This window comes from Hypanus sabinus, unplaced genomic scaffold, assembly GCF_030144855.1.
Source record: "Hypanus sabinus isolate sHypSab1 unplaced genomic scaffold, sHypSab1.hap1 scaffold_1140, whole genome shotgun sequence".
NCBI lineage: Eukaryota > Metazoa > Chordata > Chondrichthyes > Myliobatiformes > Dasyatidae > Hypanus > Hypanus sabinus.
Window position 1 is genome coordinate 106,338 of NW_026779198.1, and position 17,726 is coordinate 124,063.

Below are 17,726 nucleotides of genomic sequence, written 5' to 3' on the forward strand. Positions count from 1 at the left end.
AACATTCAGGGACTTCAGAGACTGAGTTAAGGAAATAATTCAGGCAGTTTGTGATCATATGCCTCGGAGCGCAGAGGTGACCGGACAGGGTTGTATAAAACCACACGGGACATAGACAAGGTGAACGCAGAGTCATTTTTCTATTGGCTTGGAGACTTAAGGACCAAAACGCTCCGGGATATGGTGATAGCTGTAGGTGATGTAACTGGGGAGAAGAGTGACAACATTTTTTTTTTTTACCCAGACAGTGGTCCGTCTGTGGGAAGAGCTGCCAGAGGAAGTCGTCGATGCAAATGCATCAGAACTTGAACACTTTTGTCTAAAGCACGTGATCCCTTCAGAGTGATGTCATTATTGTGAACTCTGACCTGTCTCTGCAGCCACTGACACTTCGGCATGTCCCGAGGCAATGGGATGGTTATCATCGATGTGAAGTTCGTCTTCCGGTAGTTTTAGCACTGAGTAGGTGGAGTTCAGACCGTCTGAGAGAGAATGAGAGAGAGAAAGAGCAATAGAAGGAGGAGAGTCCGGTAGAGAATGTACTTTGCCGATCGGCGGCAGTTATTTCCAAAGGGAGCTCTGAGAGTGTTAGTCCATTGTGCGTGGCCTGTCAGTGGCTCTAGCCGGAGCACCAGTCGTGAGCTGGACAGCGGGGAAGGTGCAGCCATAAAAGGGAGACACTGCCTAGAGGAGTGGTCATCAAAGGAGTGATCTAAGGCAGAGCAGTCGGGCTTTGGCTGGAGCTACTTGGGGACCGGGTTAGGGAACTGGAGATGCAGCCCGATGACCTTCATCTCGTCATGGAAAGTAAGGAAGTGATAGACAGGAGGTATATGCAAATGTTATCGAATATACGGTTCTCAGAAAGTGGAGTCACAGGTGGACGGTGGTGAAGAAAGCGCCCGTCTCGCCGCCCTTCATCCGTCAGGGCAATGAGTCCAGGAGTAGGGTGGTCAAGTTGGAATTGTACAAGACGTCAGTGAAGCCACACTTTGAGTAGAGTGTTCCGTTTCCCTCGTCCTCCTCTGGATAAGATGGCACTGAGCTGCAGACAGTGCAGAGGAAATGTACGACGACATTGAGGTACTCGAGTGATTGAGTTATGGAAATAATTTAGCTCATCCTCTCAAGCTTTTTTATTTTATCTAAAAGTCTTGTCTAGAATCAATCAACAAGTTATAGATACCGGTAATAGAACCATTAACAAAAAGGTTTTAAATTTAAAAGATCATCCAATTTTTTTTTCAGGACCTGTTGGAAAAGTAAGAAATTGGGAACGTAAGAAATCTCTAATTTGAAGGTATCTGTAAAAATGTGTTTTTGGCAGTGCCAAGTTAGTCGACAATTGGTCAAATGAAGCAAGAGATCCTGCGTTAAACAGGTCCCAAAAACATTTATTGCCTTGCTCATCCCAACCCTTAACGACTTTGTCAGTCATGGAAGGGATAAAAAAATAATTAAGGAGAATGGGAGAAGATAATGAAATATTCGCTAAACGAAAAAAAAAATTCCAAATTGAGACGAGATCTTTAAACTTTGCTTAACAATTATGTTATCTGTTGCTTTATTTGCTGAAAAAGAAGACTATGATCCAAGAAGCGAGACAATAGAGAGAAATAAAAAAAAGCTTGGGAGGATGACCTAAATTGTCAGATTTCTGATGAAAGATGGATTAAAATTCTAAACGGGTTAATAAATCATCTTTCTGTGCCCGTCATTTTCTTCTACAATTTTAAGTGGATCATAGAACTTACATTTCTAAACAGAAGCCTTCCAGTTTTTATCCAAAGGTTTCTCCACTTTATGATGAATTAAACTCTGCTGATGCCTCTTTAATTCATATGTTTTGCTTTTGCCCTAAAATTGAAAAGTTTTGGCGGGCAGTATTCTATACCTTCTCACAAATTTTTAGGGTCCAATTTGACCCAAATCCCTTTACTGCCTTGTTTGGTATTATTGCAAAAGAAGATATGACTTTAAATACTCCGAACCTACAGGTTTTAGTTTTTACCTCTCTTTTAGCAAGGAGAGCAATCTTGCTTAAATGGAAGGAGTCTACCCCTCCTACACATCTTCAATGGCGACGTGATATCATGCCTTATTTAAATTTAGAGAAGATCCGCTGCTCAGTCTTAAATTCGAAACAATCTTTTTATGAGATCTGGGGAGCTTGCCTAAATTACTTTTCCAACTTACAAAGTTTAACAGTGCACAGACTTTTATGTATATTTCTATCTTCCCTTCATAAGCGAATATGTTTTTTTTTATCTAATTATCTATTATCATCCATTAGTTTTTTTCTTTGATAGTAGGGAGTCGAATTTTTTATATAAAAAATTATTTGATGATGTGTGACATATCTTTACATTTTTGATTACAGAGTGGCATACCTTTATGTGTTATGCTATATCATTTTGATAAATTTTATTACAGTATATGAATGTACACAACTTATGTTGAGATGAATCTGTGTTGCACTCTGTAAATGTTTTTTTCTTTTTTTTCCTTCTGAATAAAAATATAGTAAAAAGAAAGAGTTATGGAAATAAGTCAGGCAGATTGAGCCTATATACCTGGGAGCGCAGAGGTGACCTTACAGAGCTGTATAAAACCACATGGGGAATAGACAAGGTGAATGCACAGAGTCATTTTTTCTCTATGCATTGAGAATCGAGGACCAAAGCGCTCATGGATAAGGTGATAGCAGTAGATGATGCAACTGGGGAGAAGAGTAACCACGTTTTTTTTTACCCAGACAGTGGTCCGTCTACGGGTCGGGCTGCCAGAAGAAATGGTTGAAGCAGATGCATTATAACTTGAACAGGTGTGCATAAAGCACGTGACCCCTTCGCAGTGATGTCATTATTGTAAACTCTGACCTGTCTGTGACATTTCGGCGGGTCCGGAGGCAATGGGAGGAACGTCATAATCATCGATGTGAAGTTCGTCTTCCGGTAGCTTCACCACTGAGTAGATGGAGTTCAGACCGTCTGAGAGATTGAGAGAGAGAAATAGAAGGAGGAGAGGCCGGCAGAGAATATACGTTGTCTATCGGCGGCTGTTATTTCCAAAGGGAGCTCTGAGAGTGTTAGTCCATTGTACGTGGTCTGTCTGTGGCTCTAACCGGAGCACCAGTTGTGAGTTGGACAGCAAGGAAGGTTCAGGCATAAAAGGGAGACACTGCCTAGCGGAGCGATCATAAAGGAGCGGTTTTCAATGGAGTCATCTGAGACAGAGCGGTCGGGCTTTGGCTGCAGCTCCTTGGGGACCGGGTAAGGAACTGGAGATGAAGCTCGATGACCTTCTAATGGTCATGGAAAGTGCGGAGGTAATAGAGAGGAGCTATAGGCAAGTAGACACACCAGGGCTTGGGAGCCAGATAAATGGGCAACAGTCAGGAGGGGGAAGAGCAGGAGTCACACACTAGAGAGTACCCCAGTGGCTGTCCCTCTTAAGAATAAGTACTCCTGTTTGAGTACTGTTAGGGAGGGAGTGTTGGGTGACGGTATTCCTATGGCCGCTTCTCTGGCATAGCGTCTGGCCCTGTGGTTCAGAAGGGTAGGGAAGGGAAGAGGACGACAGCAGTAATAGGGGACTCTATAGTTAGGGGTTTCAGACAGGCGACTCTGTGGACGCTGGAAAGAAACGCGGTTGGCAGCTTGCCTCACAGGTGCCAGATCGTGTGTAACGAGCTTCCAGTTGAAGTGGTAGAGGCAGGTTCGGTATTGTCATTTGAAGTAAAATTGGATAGGCATATGGACAGGAAAGGAATGGAGCGCCACGGGCTGAGTGCAGGTCGGTGACAACAGTGAGAGTAAGCGGTCTGCACGGACTGTAAGGGCCGAGATGGCTTGTTTCCGTGCTGTAATTGCTATTTGGTTATACGGTTATACAGATTCTCTTCTGGTCCTCAACACGATCCACAACACCACCGTATCATCTGCAAACGTACCAAACCATTCATCTAAACTGTCATCCGGGTCATTGCCACACATCACAGAGAGGAGAGGTGCCAGTTACATCCAGAGATACCGATCACTTCATGTTGTGGAGCAACGTAAATCAATCACAGAATGCAGAATAAAGCGTCACAGTTACAGAGAACGTGCGGTGCAGGCAGAGAATAAGCTGAAACGGCAAAAGGGAAGCAGATTGCGAGGTCAAGAGTACACTTTGCATGGTAGAGGACGGTTCAATAGTCTGATAACTCTGGGGTGGAAGCGGTCCTTGAGCCCAATGAGACAGGCCTTCGCATCTTCCTACCGACAGTAAGGTGCAGAAGACAGAATAACCGGCGTGACTGGAGGTGATTCTGTAATGCTGCTGGCTGCTTCATCGAGGCGTCGGCATCTGTGGAAAGAGTTCATGGAAGGGAAGCTGGTTTCCGAGAAAGGCTCAGCTCTTTCCACAACGCTCAGCATTTTCTTTCGGTCACGAGTGAAACTGTTTTTATATTTTTAGTGAGGAACCAGGGCGGTTCATGAGAACAGGGAAGCAGACTTGATGAATAGGGAACTCTATAACGGATTTAACATTTCTAGTCGGTGGGCTACTCTGTAAAATGTTGGGAGGCACAGCGAAATTTGTCTGACTGATTTGTGCGCATTGGCAGACATAATGTACGCTGGCTGACAAGTCCCCAGATTGTTTATCCCACTGGAAGGTGGAAGGAAGGGACATCGGTAGGGACGGAGAAGCAATGGAGCAGTTAGACAGGGAGGGCGAGGGGAAGATATGGAGTGTGGAAGATAGTGGGGGAATGGAGATATTAGATTGCGTGAGACCTAGTGAGAGTTGTCGGATAATTTGACAGGGAGGACAGAACAAGCACGGGTAGTAGGTATATCGTACGTCGAGTTGAAAAGGGCGAACGACAAGTATTCAGACAGTAGACTGCTCTTGAGAATGATGTGGAACCAAAGGAGATTGGTCTCATTAATTTGACTGCGGAGGACTGCTCCAGTCAGCTTGGTAGACGTAATATTCACAGATTTAACAAGGTCCCAGATGAAAGTTGGTGTACCACCAACGGAGGGATGGCTGACAGGATATAACATTGGCTCGGCGGTCGTAGCAAAGTTTTGAGTGTTGAACTTGGTTTCTCAGACTGGAATCTGGTCACTAGACATGTTTGCCAGAATGTCGCTAGTCGGACCAAGGATCTTAGTCAATTATATAGACCATTTGCAATAGATTACACAATAAGCAGTTGACAAGCTTGCAGATTGCTAGAATGGTTCGGGATGGTTTAAACTAATTTGCAAGGGGGATGGAACCCAGAGCGATAGAGCAGTGAAAGAAGTGCATGGGGTAAAGCCGGATTTAACATATAGAGATGCTTTGAGGAACGAGGAGCAGAATAAAGGGTGTAAGGCTAGTAAGGTAGAAGGGTTATAGTGTGTGTAAGAATGCAAGAAGCATCAGGAACAAAGGTGATGAACTGATAGCTGGGATACATACATGGAATTATGATGTAGTGGCCATTCCGGAGACCTGGCTGGCACCAGGGCAGGAATGGATTCTCCATATTCCGGGATTTCATTTCCTTAAAAAGGATGGGGGATGTGGAGGAGGCGTGGTATTACTGGTCAGGGATACTATTACTGCTACAGAAAAGGGTGGGTAGTATAGCAGGATCCTCTTTTGAGTCAGTATGGGTGGATGTCAGGAACAGGAAGGGAGCAGTTACTCTACTGGGGGTATTCTATAGGCACCCTGGTGGCAGCAGAGATACCGAGGAGCAGATTGGGAGGCAGATTTTGGAAAGGTGCAAAAATAACATGGTTATTGTCATGGTTGACTTTAATTTCCCTAATATTGATTGGCAATTGATTAGTTCCAAGGGTTTAGTTTGTTAAGTGTGTCCAGGAAGGATTCCTGTCACAGTGTGTTGACAGGCCAACTAGGAGGAATGCCATACTAGATCTAGTATTAGGTAACAAACTGGTTCAAGTCATAGATCTGTCAGTGGGTGAGCATCTGGGGGACAGTGATCACTGCTCCCTGACCTTTAGCATTATCATGGAAAAGGAAAGAATCAAAGAGAACAGGGAAATATTTAATTGGGAAAGGACAAATAATGAGGCTATAAGGCTAGAACTTGTGGGTGTGAATTGTCATGATGTTTTCGCAGGAAAATGTACTATGGACATGTCGTCTTTGCTAAAGGATCTCGTCCAGGATGTTAGGGATAAATTTGTCCAGGTGAGGAAGATAAAGAATGGTAGGGTGAAGAAACCATGGGTGGCAAGTGAGGTAGAAAATCTAGTCATGAGGCTTAGGAAGCAAGGTTGAGATGGGTCTATTGATGAATATAGGGTAGCAAGATAGCAGTTTAAGAAAGGGCTGAGAAGAGCAAGAAGGGGGCATGAGAAGGCCCTGGCGAGTAGGGTAAAGGAAAACTCCAGGCATTTTTCAATATGTGAAGAACAAAAGGATGACAGGAGTGAACGTAGGACCCATTAGAGATAAAAGTGGGAAGAGGTGGCTGGAGGCTGTGGAAGTGAACGAGGTCCTCAATGAATACTTCCTTTCGGTATTCACCAAAGAGAGGTAACTTGATGACGGAGAGGACAATATGAGTGAGGCTGATGTCCTGGAGCACGTTGCTATTAAGGGAGAAGAGGTGTTGGAGTTGTTAAAATACATTAGTACGGATAGGTCCTCAGGACCTGACGGAATATTCCCCAGGCTGCTCCACAAGGCGAGGGAAGAGATTGCTGAGACTCTGGCTAGGTTCATTGTGTCCTCTTTGTCCGAAGGAATGGTACTGGAGATTTTGGAGGGAGGCGAATGTTGTCCCCTTGTACAAAAAAGGTAGTAGGGATAGCCCGGGTAATTATAGACAAGTGAGTCTTACGTCTGTGGTGGGAAAGCTGTTGGAAAAGATTCTTAGAGATAAGATCTATGGGCATTTAGAGATTTATGGTCTGATCAGGGACAGACGGTATGGCTTTGTGAGGGCAGATCATCTCTAACTAGCCTGATGTAGTACTTTGAGGAGGTGACCAGGCATATAGATGGGGATAGTGCAGTGGATGTGACCGACATGGATTTCAGTAAGGCATTTGAGAAGGTTCCGCACGATAGGCTTATTCAGAAAGTCAGAAGGCATGGGATGAAGGGAATGTTGGCCATGTAGATTCAGAATCCGCTTGCCTGTAGAAGGCAGAGAGTCGTGGTGGAGGGAGTACATTCAGATTGGAGGGTTCGACTAGTGGTGTTCCACAAGGATCTGTTCTGGGACCTCTAATTTTCGTGATTTTTATTAACGACCTGTATGTGGTGGTAGAAGAGTGGTTTGGCAAGTTTTCAATGGGCACAAAGATTGGTGGTGTGGTTGATAGTGTAGAGGATTGTCGAAGATTGCAGAGATACATTGATAGGATGCAGAAGTGGGCTGAGAAGTGGAAGATGGATTTCAACCCGGAGAAGTGTGAGGTGGTACACTTTGGAAGTTCAAACTCCAAGGCAGAGTACAAGGTTAATGGCCGGATACGTGGTGGTGTGGAGGAGGAGAGGGATCTGGTGGTGCATGTCATCTGATCCCTGAAAGTTGCCTCACATGTAGATAGGGTAGTTAAGAAAGCTTATTGGATGTTAGCTTTCAAAAGTAAAGGGATAGAGTTTAAAAGACGCGATGTATTGATGCAGGTCGATAAAACTCTGGACAGGCCACACTTGGAGCACTGTGTCCATTTCTGGTTGTCTCAGTATAGGAAGGATGTGGAAGCATTGGGAAGGGTACAGAGGAGACTTACCAGGGTGCTGCCTTGTGTGGGTACTATGGATTACAATAAGAGATCAGGGGAGTTAGGGCTTTACTCTTTGGAGAGAAGGAGGATGAGAGAGATATGATAGGGGAGTACAAGATATTAAGAGCGATAGAGTGGATAGCCATTGTCTCGTCCCCAGGGCATCACTGCTCAGTACAAGAGGACATGGCTTTAAGGTGTAAAGGGGGTTTCTTCATTATCATTGTTACTGAGTATGTTCATCAAAATGGCTTTGTTTGTTAAAAGTAGGAATGCTGCATTGTTGCGAGAGAGTGCAGGAAGCTTGTTTGGGTTAAAATTTACTGATAAGTAGAATTGTATTCCTTTGTAAACCAATTGGGATTAATGTTGTTCTTTCTTCTGAGTCTATAAGCTATTGTTGGGGTGATTGGCGCGAGGGGGTGAGAGAGATAGGACGCGATGCTGTAAACTGGACGAGGAACAGACACCAAGACGAAGATAGATGTGCTTGGTTGACCAATTCGGGTGGTCCTGAACTGCGAGTCGAGGAGTTCGGAGGGGATCGAATGGTGGCCAGAAGTCTTCAGTAATTGAGCTCCAACGGTTGTGCACGAAGTGGTTTATACTTTGTTAAGTTTGACACCTTTTCTTTATTTTCTTTTCCTTCAGAAGTACCGTATCGTTATTAATCACTTAGTTATAGTAACCTTTATAAATTGTACTCATTTAATCGCATATTGTGTACTGTTTGTTTTCTTTTTGGGCGAGTCGGGGACATCACACAGCATCCACACCAGCTGATTACCCAGATTGGCGGGGCCGAATGCTGCTCCCCCTGGAGAAGAAAGAGCTGAGCGAGCCTGAGGCGACCCAGGGGGTTAAAGGGTTAAGGGGAGTGAAGCTCAAGGGGGTTATTAGAAGAAGTTTTTTGACTCAGAGAGTGGTTGTTGCGTGGAACGCACTGCCCGAGTCAGTGGTGGAGGCAGAATCACTAGTGATGCTTAAGAGACTGCTAGACAGGTATATGGAGGAATTTAAGGTCGCGGGGAGAGTTATATGGGAGGCAGGGTTTGAGGTTCAGCTCAACATTGAGGACCGAGGGGCCTGTAATGTGCTGTACTATTCTATGTTATTGATATGAGAAACAGTGAAGAAAGTTTCCGCTTCCAGTGGGATCTCGATTAGTAGGGAAATAAGGCCGAGCAGAAGCAAATTCAATTTATTTCGGGTAGCTGCAGCTGTCGAATTTCAGGAAGACAAGCCAGGGTGTGACAGTCACAGTAGGAGCCCTGGGAAGTGTTATAAACTAGACGGACCCAGGTCTACGGGAAAACGGTTCCCAGAAATTGAGGTCAAGGATAGACAGGGCAGAAAAGATTGCATCTTTATGAATCAGTACAAGAGTCGAGAGGTCACTTTGCAGTTGTACAGGATGTAGGGTACGCCGACCTTGGAGTATAGCGTTCAGTTTTTGTCCACCTGCTGCAGGTGAAATGCCACTGGGCAGCAAATATTGCACAGGGAGCTTTACGGGCATACTCGAGGGACTGAGTTATTCAGATAATTCAGGCAGGTTAGGATTTTATACCTTGGAGTTCATGGGTGACCTTACAGAGGTTTATAAAACCACGTGGGGCACAAACAAGGTGAACGCGCAGAGTCATTTTCTATAGAATTGGAGAATCGAGGATCAGTGTGCACAACTCTGAAGTGACAGCAGAAAGAGATTTAACAGCGGACCTGAGTGACAATTTTTTTTTAACCGGACGGTGCTCCGTCTTTGGAAGGAACTTCCAGGGAAAAGGTCGATGCAGATACATTAGCACTTGTACACTTGTGCTTATATCACGTGACCCCTTCCAAAAGTGAACTCTGACCTGCCTGAGCAGTCATTGGCATTTTTCCTGGTCTCGAAGCAATAGGAGGATCTTCTTCCTTCGCGATGAGAAGATCATTGTGAAGAAGGTTCAGCTGAGAGTAGGTGGGGTCCAGTCCATCTGGGAGCGAATGGAAGAGAATGTGAGAGAGGGACAAATAAAAGGGCAAGGGACAGGTAGAGAATGGGAGGGGGGTGAGAGACAGGGAGAAAATATGAGGGAGGTTAGGAAGTGAGTAGAGAAAGTCGTGGAGACAGAGCAGTAGAGAGAGGGATTGTCTCAGTGCCAGAAGCAAACGTTTAATGTTGCATTTCTGAGCAGTCACGAGCAGACCCATCAGTAGCAGAAGCAAATGCAATTTAAATCGGATAAGTGTGCGCTATCGTATGTCTGTCAGATAGCCCAGAGTTGGACATTCACAGCTTTCCGGAGGAACATTGAGGTGTATTGGAGAACAGAAGGACCCGCGGTCCAGGAACACGGTTCCCAGAATGTGAAGTCACAGATAGACAGGGTGTTGAATGCGAATGAACGCAGACCTTCATCAGAATGTCACTGAGTACAGGAATCAGGTGAACATGTTGCAGTTGTACAGTACGTCGGTGAGGTCACACGTGGAGTACGGTGTCCTCTCATGTCAAGTCAGGTCAAGTCATTTATATTGCCATTTCGACCATAACTGCTGGCACAGTGCATAGTAAAAATGAGAGAACGTTTTTCAGGATCGTGGTGTTACATGACACAATACAAAAACTGGACTGAACTGCTTAAAAAAAACAACACAGGGAAAGCTACACTAGACTACAGACCTACGCAGGACTGCATACAGTGCACAAAAACATTGCAGGCTACACAATAAGTAATAAACAGGACAACAGGGCAGTAAGGTGTTAATCCAGGCTTCGGGTATTGAGGAGCCTGATAGATTGGGGGAATAAACTGCTACATAATCCATTCTTGAGAGCCGGAAATGCTTCGGGGCCTTTTCCCTGACGGCAGGAGGGAGAAGAGATTGCATGAGGGGTGCATGGGGTTCTTCATAATGCTATTTGCTTTGCGGATCCTTTCTGGAAAAGACGCCATCAAACTGGAAATGAGTGCACGGGGAGATTTACGAGTACGTTGCCGGGACTCCAGGGACTGAGGTTGGGTTGATTGCGAAGTTTTTCCTTGTAGCGCAGGGATGACCTTTCAGCGGTATATAAAGCCACGAGGAGCACAGACAGAGTGAATGGGCGCTATTAGTTCCCCTTAACCTGGACTATGGAGGACCAGAGCGCACAGGTATAAGGACAGAGGGGAAACAGATTTAACTGGTGAGCCGATTGACAAGCCTTTGTTACCCTGATGGTGGTCAGTCTGCGGAAGGAGCTGCCAGGGAATTGGAGACGACTGCATTACACACTTGAGCATTTGGGAGTATGACATGTGAGCCCTCCAGAATGACGTCTTTGTTGCATCACTGACCTGTTTGTGTATTGGGGAAGCGTTCGACTTTCCGAATGTTCAGCTCGGTGTAGGTGGAGTTCAGATAGTCTGCGAGAGAGAGATAGACAAGGAAGAGTGAGAGCGATAGAAAATCGGGGACAGTGAGGTGCAGAGGGAAGGGATGAGATATCGAGAGAGGAGGAGTGAGGGCTGTCGGGAGGGAGGCAAGAGGGGGAAGCGAGACAGGGATTGCAAAAACAGAGAGGGTGAAATGAATGGATGGAGTGGTTGAGAAAGGGGTGATCGAAAAGGGGCGATGGGCGGGAAAATGGAAGAGAATGGGGGACACAGAACAAGGAGAGACAGGGAATGTTAGAATGTTACCTGGGTTTCAGCACCTAAGTTACAAGTGAACAAGTTAGGTCTTTATACCTTGCAGCGTAGAAGGTTGAAGTGGGGACTTGATAGAGGTAATTAGCGTTATGGTGGGTACAGATAGAGCTGATGTGGATAGGCTTTTTCCATTGAGAGTAGGGAGATTCAAACAAGAGGACATGAGTTGAGAGATAGGGGGCAAATGTTTAAGGTAGCAGGAGGGGAGCGTTATGAGCTAAGTGCAGATCAGTGGGACTAGCTGACAGTAAGCGTTCGGCATGGTCTAGAAGGGTCGAGATGGCCAGTTTCCGTGCTAAAATTGTTATATGGTTATATGTAAAAAATAGGGGATAAAGTGAGGTGAAGGTAGTGAGATAGTGAGCGCGGAGAGTAGGATTGAGAGGTGAGACAAAGGGGTGAAAGGTGGGAGAGAGAGGGTGGAAGAGATAAACGGAGTGAGCGAGTGAGGGAAAGAGTACAGAAGGGAGAGAGAGTGGGAGACCGGGAGACGTTGACAGAGGGAAGAGGATTAAGAAAGTGTGCAAAGAGAGGGGAAGAGTTAATGGGGAAGAAGGAGTAGAGAGATGCTGGGAGATAGTTAGAGAGCGAGCAGAATGAAGGTGTCAAGAGGGAAAAGGAAGCAGAGTGAGGACAAGAGAAGGGAGAGTGGATGAGATGGGAAAAGAGGGATTGTGGTGAGTAGGGAGGGGAAACAGAAGAATGAGCGTGAGGGAAAGGGAGAGAGAAGGGGGAAGGGATAAGGCTTGTGCAGAGTGAGAGAAGGGAGAGGACAGCGAAGGGGAAAGAGGGCATTAAAATAAACTTTATAGTGCGCCCTCATCACCGCATCTCTTCCTGCCCTCTCTAAACACAACCCTACAGCTGCCTTATTCAGCTGCCATCCCACCTCCCTCCTTTCGCCCTGTCAGCGCTCCCCCCTCAGTCACCCTTCCAACCGACCGCCCCGACCACGACACTCCCACAACAATGCCCCACCCATGACATTCCGTCCTCCCACACCGCTCTCTCCCCACTCCGTTCCACGATGCTGCTTCTATACCGCCCTCCTATGCCGGTCGCTCCACGCCTCCCTTCCCAAAGTGTGCCATGGTCACGCCCCCACCCCGTGACGTTGCTTTCTCCTCGTCGCCTCTCCTGTGCGCTCCCTCCGACACAGTCAAACAGCGAATCATTCGGGTCAGCTGTCAGTTTGCCCTGAGGTTTCACGACAGGAATGGACACATTACATGACCACAGTCAAGGCAAAAAAAGATTAAACTGACTTTCACCTCTACGGACCTGGGGCTCCACGTACTGGACATCAGGTTCAGCTGGGAGCGATACAGGGAGGTTCGGAAATGGGCTGAGGGAACCTCATCATCGACCCAGCACAAACACACGAAATCAAACACAGAGTGACCCACGCTCCACACCGTCCCATCACACTCTCCCGGGGTGAGACACAGAGTGAATCTCCCTCCACATCGTCCCATCACACACTCCCGGGGTCAGACACAGAGTGAATCTCCCTCCACACCTTCCCAACCCACACTCCCGGGGTCAGACACAGAGTGAATCTCCCTCCACACCGTCCCATCACACACTCCCGGGGTCAGACACAGAGTGAATCTCCCTCCACACCGTCCCATCACACACTCCCGGGGTCAGACACAGAGTGAATCTCCCTCCACATCGTCCCATCACACACTCCCGGGGTCAGACACAGAGTGAATCTCCCTCCACACCTTCCATCCCACACTCCCGGGGTCAGCCACAGAGTGAATCTCCCTCCACACCGTCCCATCACACACTCCCGGGGTCAGACACAGAGTGAATCTCCCTCCACACCGTCCCATCACACACTCCCGGGGTCAGACACAGAGTGAATCTCCCTCCACACCGTCCCATCACACACTCCCAGGGTCAGACACAGAGTGAATCTCCCTCCACACCCTCCCATCACACACTCCCGGGGTCAGACACAGAGTGAATCTCCCTCCACACCGTCCCATCACACACTCCCGGGGACAGACACAGACTGAATCTCCCGCCACACCGTTCCATCACACACTCCCGGGGTCAGACACAGACTGAATCTCCCTCCACACCGTCCCATTACACACTCCCGTGGTCAAACACAGAGTAAATCTCCCTCCACACCTTCCCAACCCACACTCCCGGGGTCAGACACAGAGTGAATCTCCCTCCATACCGTCCCATCACACACTCCCGGGGTCAGACACAGACTGAATCTCCCTCCACACCGTCCCATCACACACTCCCGGGGTCAGACACAGACTGAATCTCCCTCCACACCGTCCCATTACACAATCCCGTGGTCAAACAGAGTGAATCTCCTTCCACACCGTCCGTTTATTCACTCCCGGGGTCAGACACAGAGAGAATCTCCCTCCATACCGTCCCATCACACACTCCCGGGGTCAGACACAGACTGAATCTCCCTCCACACCGTCCCATCACACACTCCCGGGGTCAGACACAGAGTGAATCTCCCTCCACACCGTCCCATTACACAATCCCGTGGTCAAACAGAGTGAATCTCCTTCCACACCGTCCGTTTATTCACTCCCGGGGTCAGACACAGAGAGAATCTCCTTCCACACCGTCCCATCACAAACTGCCGGGATCCAACACAGAGTTAATCTCTCACCACAGCGTCTCACAGGCCTGGGCTCAGACACAGAATGAAGCTCCCTCCCTGCTGTGCGATTACATACCCCCGGGGTCAAACGCAGAGCTAGTTTCCATGCAGACTGTCCACCACACGCTCTCGGAGTCTGACTCATATTGAATCCCCCTCCCTCCCTCCCGTCTTTCTGCCCCTCTCACCTCGGGAAGGAGCCTGTATGTCAGTTTTTGTGGGTTTCTTATTCATGTAGGTCTCGTTGTCGTCCATCCCGTCGAGGATCCTCTGCGTCTCTGAGCTCAGAAAGGAGAAGTAACCGTTGTCAGAGGAAGCCTGTTTTGACAAGTGAGTCAGACCGACACCAACAAACACGAGATCAGCAGCTGATAAAGAGGAACCGAGAGGAGGGGCTGGGGAAGGTGCCGTGTAGAGGGATTGAGAGTCTGCGAGAGGGTGACCCACAGAGATAAGAGTGGAGCAAGGAAGAGTAGTGATAGTGAGGAGGAGTGAGAGAGGGGGATATAGAGTGTGGGCTGAGAGAGAAGTATGGATAGTGGACTGAGTGAATAGTGGAGTAGAGAGGTGATGGGTGAGAGGTTGGAGTGAAAGGAATGTAAGAGTGACGGAGATGGCGAAAACGGGAGGTGATGAGGAAGATGTGTAGATAAATTGAGGGGGAGGAGATTGGCAGAGAGAGGGAGAAATGTCGGCGCGTTTAAAGTGAAGAAAAGAGAGAAAGACAGAATGATAGGAGCGGTGAGTAGAATAGAAAGAAGAGAGGGAGGTACAGAGAAGAAAGAGGAGAGCAGGATAGGGAGGGATGAGGGAGAAGGAATGTGGACGATGAGGGAGAGAGTAGTCGAATGAGGAGAGACTAAAGGAATGGAAGGATTCTCTATCCTTTTCAACCTCTCTCTCCCCCACAGTTACATCTGCATCTGTCACACACCCTCCCTCTACAACCGTCTCTAACTTACTCTTACCCCTCCATGTTACACCCTTCGTCATCTCACTCCCCACATTCCTTACTCTCTCCCGACTCTCTTATACGCCGCTACCCCGTTCTTAACACTGCCCGTGCCTTTCCCCACTCCCTGTCTCTTTCCCACACTCTTCCTCCCCCCAACCTCCTTCCTTTCACCCCCCTCCTCCCTCTCCCACTCTCTTTCTCAAGTTCCCTGCCTTCCCTCTCAATCGGAGACACTTTCTCTCGGTCTAAACATATTATGCGATTCTGTCTCTGCATCCCCGTCACTAACCCCCTCTTTATCCTCCATGAATATCCCAAATCTGCTTCAATTTTGCTCTTCTGTCCAGATTGCTCCCGCACTCTACCCACTCTCTCCCCATCCCTATCTTTCTCACTGTGCTCTTCACTCAGCCCTCTCTTTCACTCTCCATTCTCCCTCTCTCCAGCATCCTCGCTCTCATACTTTCTGTCTTCCCAAATTTGTTTCGCCCGCACTGAACACGCAACTGTCGGATATCCGATAACAAAGCGGTCCACTGTTCCGTTTTCTGGAAAGGCGCCCCCCGCTGTACAAGTACGTCCTCGTCACCATTTTTCTCACCGCAATCGGGATCGGTCACACTCTCCATTGTAAGACAGGTGCGCGGGGAAAGGAGAACGTATCTTTGGAAATGATGGACTTGTAGAGAGGGAGCAGGTGGGGATTGTCCGGACCGGCGCAGAGAGAGAGAGAGGGAGACAGAAAGAGTGACACGGAGAACCTCATCAATGCCCATACACACATTCCGGGGGTCAGACACAGAGTGAATCTCCCTATACACCGTCACATCACATACTCCCGAGGTCAGACACAGAGTGAATCTCCCTACACACCGTCCCATCAAACATACCCGGGGTCAGACACAGAGTGAAGTTCCCACCCCACCGCCCTAAAACACACTCCCGCGGTCACATACCGAGTGAATATCCCTCCGCACCGACCAATCACACACTCCCGGGATCACACACAGAGTGAGTCTCCCTACACACCGTCCCATTACGCATTGTTGGATCAGAAACAGAGAGAAGCTTCCTCTCTGCCCGCACTCCCCTCTCAGCAATCAACAGCGCTTCGGCCTTCCTGTGGTCTTGAATTCTGTCTCTGCCTCAGAGATAATATGTGTGTGTCACCAACTGTAGGGCAGAGGGACAGGGAGGGTAGAGGAGGAGAGGGGAGGGCAGTGAAGGAATGTTGAGTTTTCAGTCACTGGTCGGGAGTGATGAGGAACCATACGTCCGGCCTGCCCTCACGGAGAGGTAGAGAGGCTCAAATCCGAGAGATCGATACCTGGTGGACGGGGAGCATGATAACACCAGACGTTAACACTCCGCCATTATACCTGCAGTTCCCTGTGAAAACAGACAGAGAGGCGTTTGAGCCGGCATGACTAAGCCGTGGTGCAGTAGGGGAAGGGGCGCGTTTCGGGGAATGAGGATCTAGAAGGCAGTGGGTGACAGAGAAATACAGGGCTGTAAGTGACACAGGGCCTGGCGGAGTCAGGGAGGCGTGAATTTAAGGGTCAAGGTGACGGAGGACTGTAGAGGAGGGTGGAGAGTCCGAGACGATCGTCAACCTCCCTATGCTTCAGTAGGAATTTCCCACCTGCTTCAAAAGGGGACAATCACACCAGTGCCCGGGAAGAGTATGGAGATCTGCCTCAACAACAATTGCCCAGTGACACTCACAGATATTGTGATTGAATGTTTAGAGAGGCTGGCCATACCGAAAGTCAACCCCTTTTCCAGCAAGGACAAGGCCGCTATATTTTGACGAACTCCACTATCGATCTACTGCGGATACAATCTCATTTGCTTTCCCCTGGACAATGGACCACCTGCACAATACAACACCAACGTCAGGATGCTGTTGACTGACAACAGCTCGGCGTGCAGCATTATCAACCCCTCAGATCCTGGGCCAGTGAACCTCCCTCTGTAACTGGGTGATGGACATCCTCATCGGGAAACCTCAGTCAGCGCAGATCGGCAGTGACGTCACCGACCGACAATTGGTTTTGAGGAAGCAGAGAGGCTACAGAAGGGTGCAGAGAGATTGAGCGAATGGGCAAAGAAGCGGCGGGTGGATCACAGTGTCGGGATGTGTATGACCATGCCTTTTGGTGGAAGGAATGAAGGCACAGACTATTTAATAAATGGTGAAAAATTCAAACATCTGATGTGCAAAGGGACCTGATAGACATCGTGCAGGATTCCCTAAAGGATCATTTTCAGGTGGAGTCGCTGGCGAGGAAACCAAATACAATATTCGCATTCTTGTCGAGATGATTAGATTATGAAAACAAGGATGTAGCGTTGAGACATTATAAAGCACTGGTGAGGTCTGACTTGGCAATACGGTGAGCGGTTCAGGGTCCCTTATCTACACCGGCCAGAGGAGCTTGCATTGCAAAGGGTTGAAAGGAAGATCACGGGAATGATTCCGGGATCGAAACGCTTATCAGATCTGGAGCGTTTGATGGCCGAAACTCAGAAGAATGAGGGGGCGGCGGGGAGAGGGTTGTTGTTGAAATCGATCGAATGATCAAAGGCTTCGACAGAGTAGATGTGGAGAGAAGGTTCCCCGTGGCGAGACCGGTGGAGCCACATCGCAATGGAGATCCGTCCTTTTAGAACGGAAATTGGGGGGAATGTAT

The 17,726-nt window shown here is 48.0% G+C and overlaps 1 protein-coding gene across 3 annotated transcripts in view; it reads right to left on the reverse strand.

Annotated features, from left to right (window-relative positions):
• LOC132386392 (C-type lectin domain family 10 member A-like) overlaps window positions 1-14,466 on the reverse strand; it is a 31,466-nt gene extending 17,000 nt beyond the window's left edge. The window contains exons 1-5 of one of the 3 annotated variants that reach the window (XM_059958647.1): window positions 14,267-14,466; window positions 11,081-11,149; window positions 9,614-9,733; window positions 2,880-2,990; window positions 369-482 (exon numbers count right to left, since the gene is read on the reverse strand). In XM_059958647.1, the coding sequence (XP_059814630.1) occupies window positions 369-482; window positions 2,880-2,990; window positions 9,614-9,733; window positions 11,081-11,149; window positions 14,267-14,333 (481 nt within the window). In that variant the 5' untranslated portion in view covers window positions 14,334-14,466. The remainder of the gene's footprint in view (window positions 1-368; window positions 483-2,879; window positions 2,991-9,613; window positions 9,734-11,080; window positions 11,150-14,266) is intronic. The other 2 variants (XM_059958648.1, XM_059958649.1) reach the window with 2 other exon arrangements.
• Window positions 14,467-17,726: the final 3,260 nt, after the last annotated feature.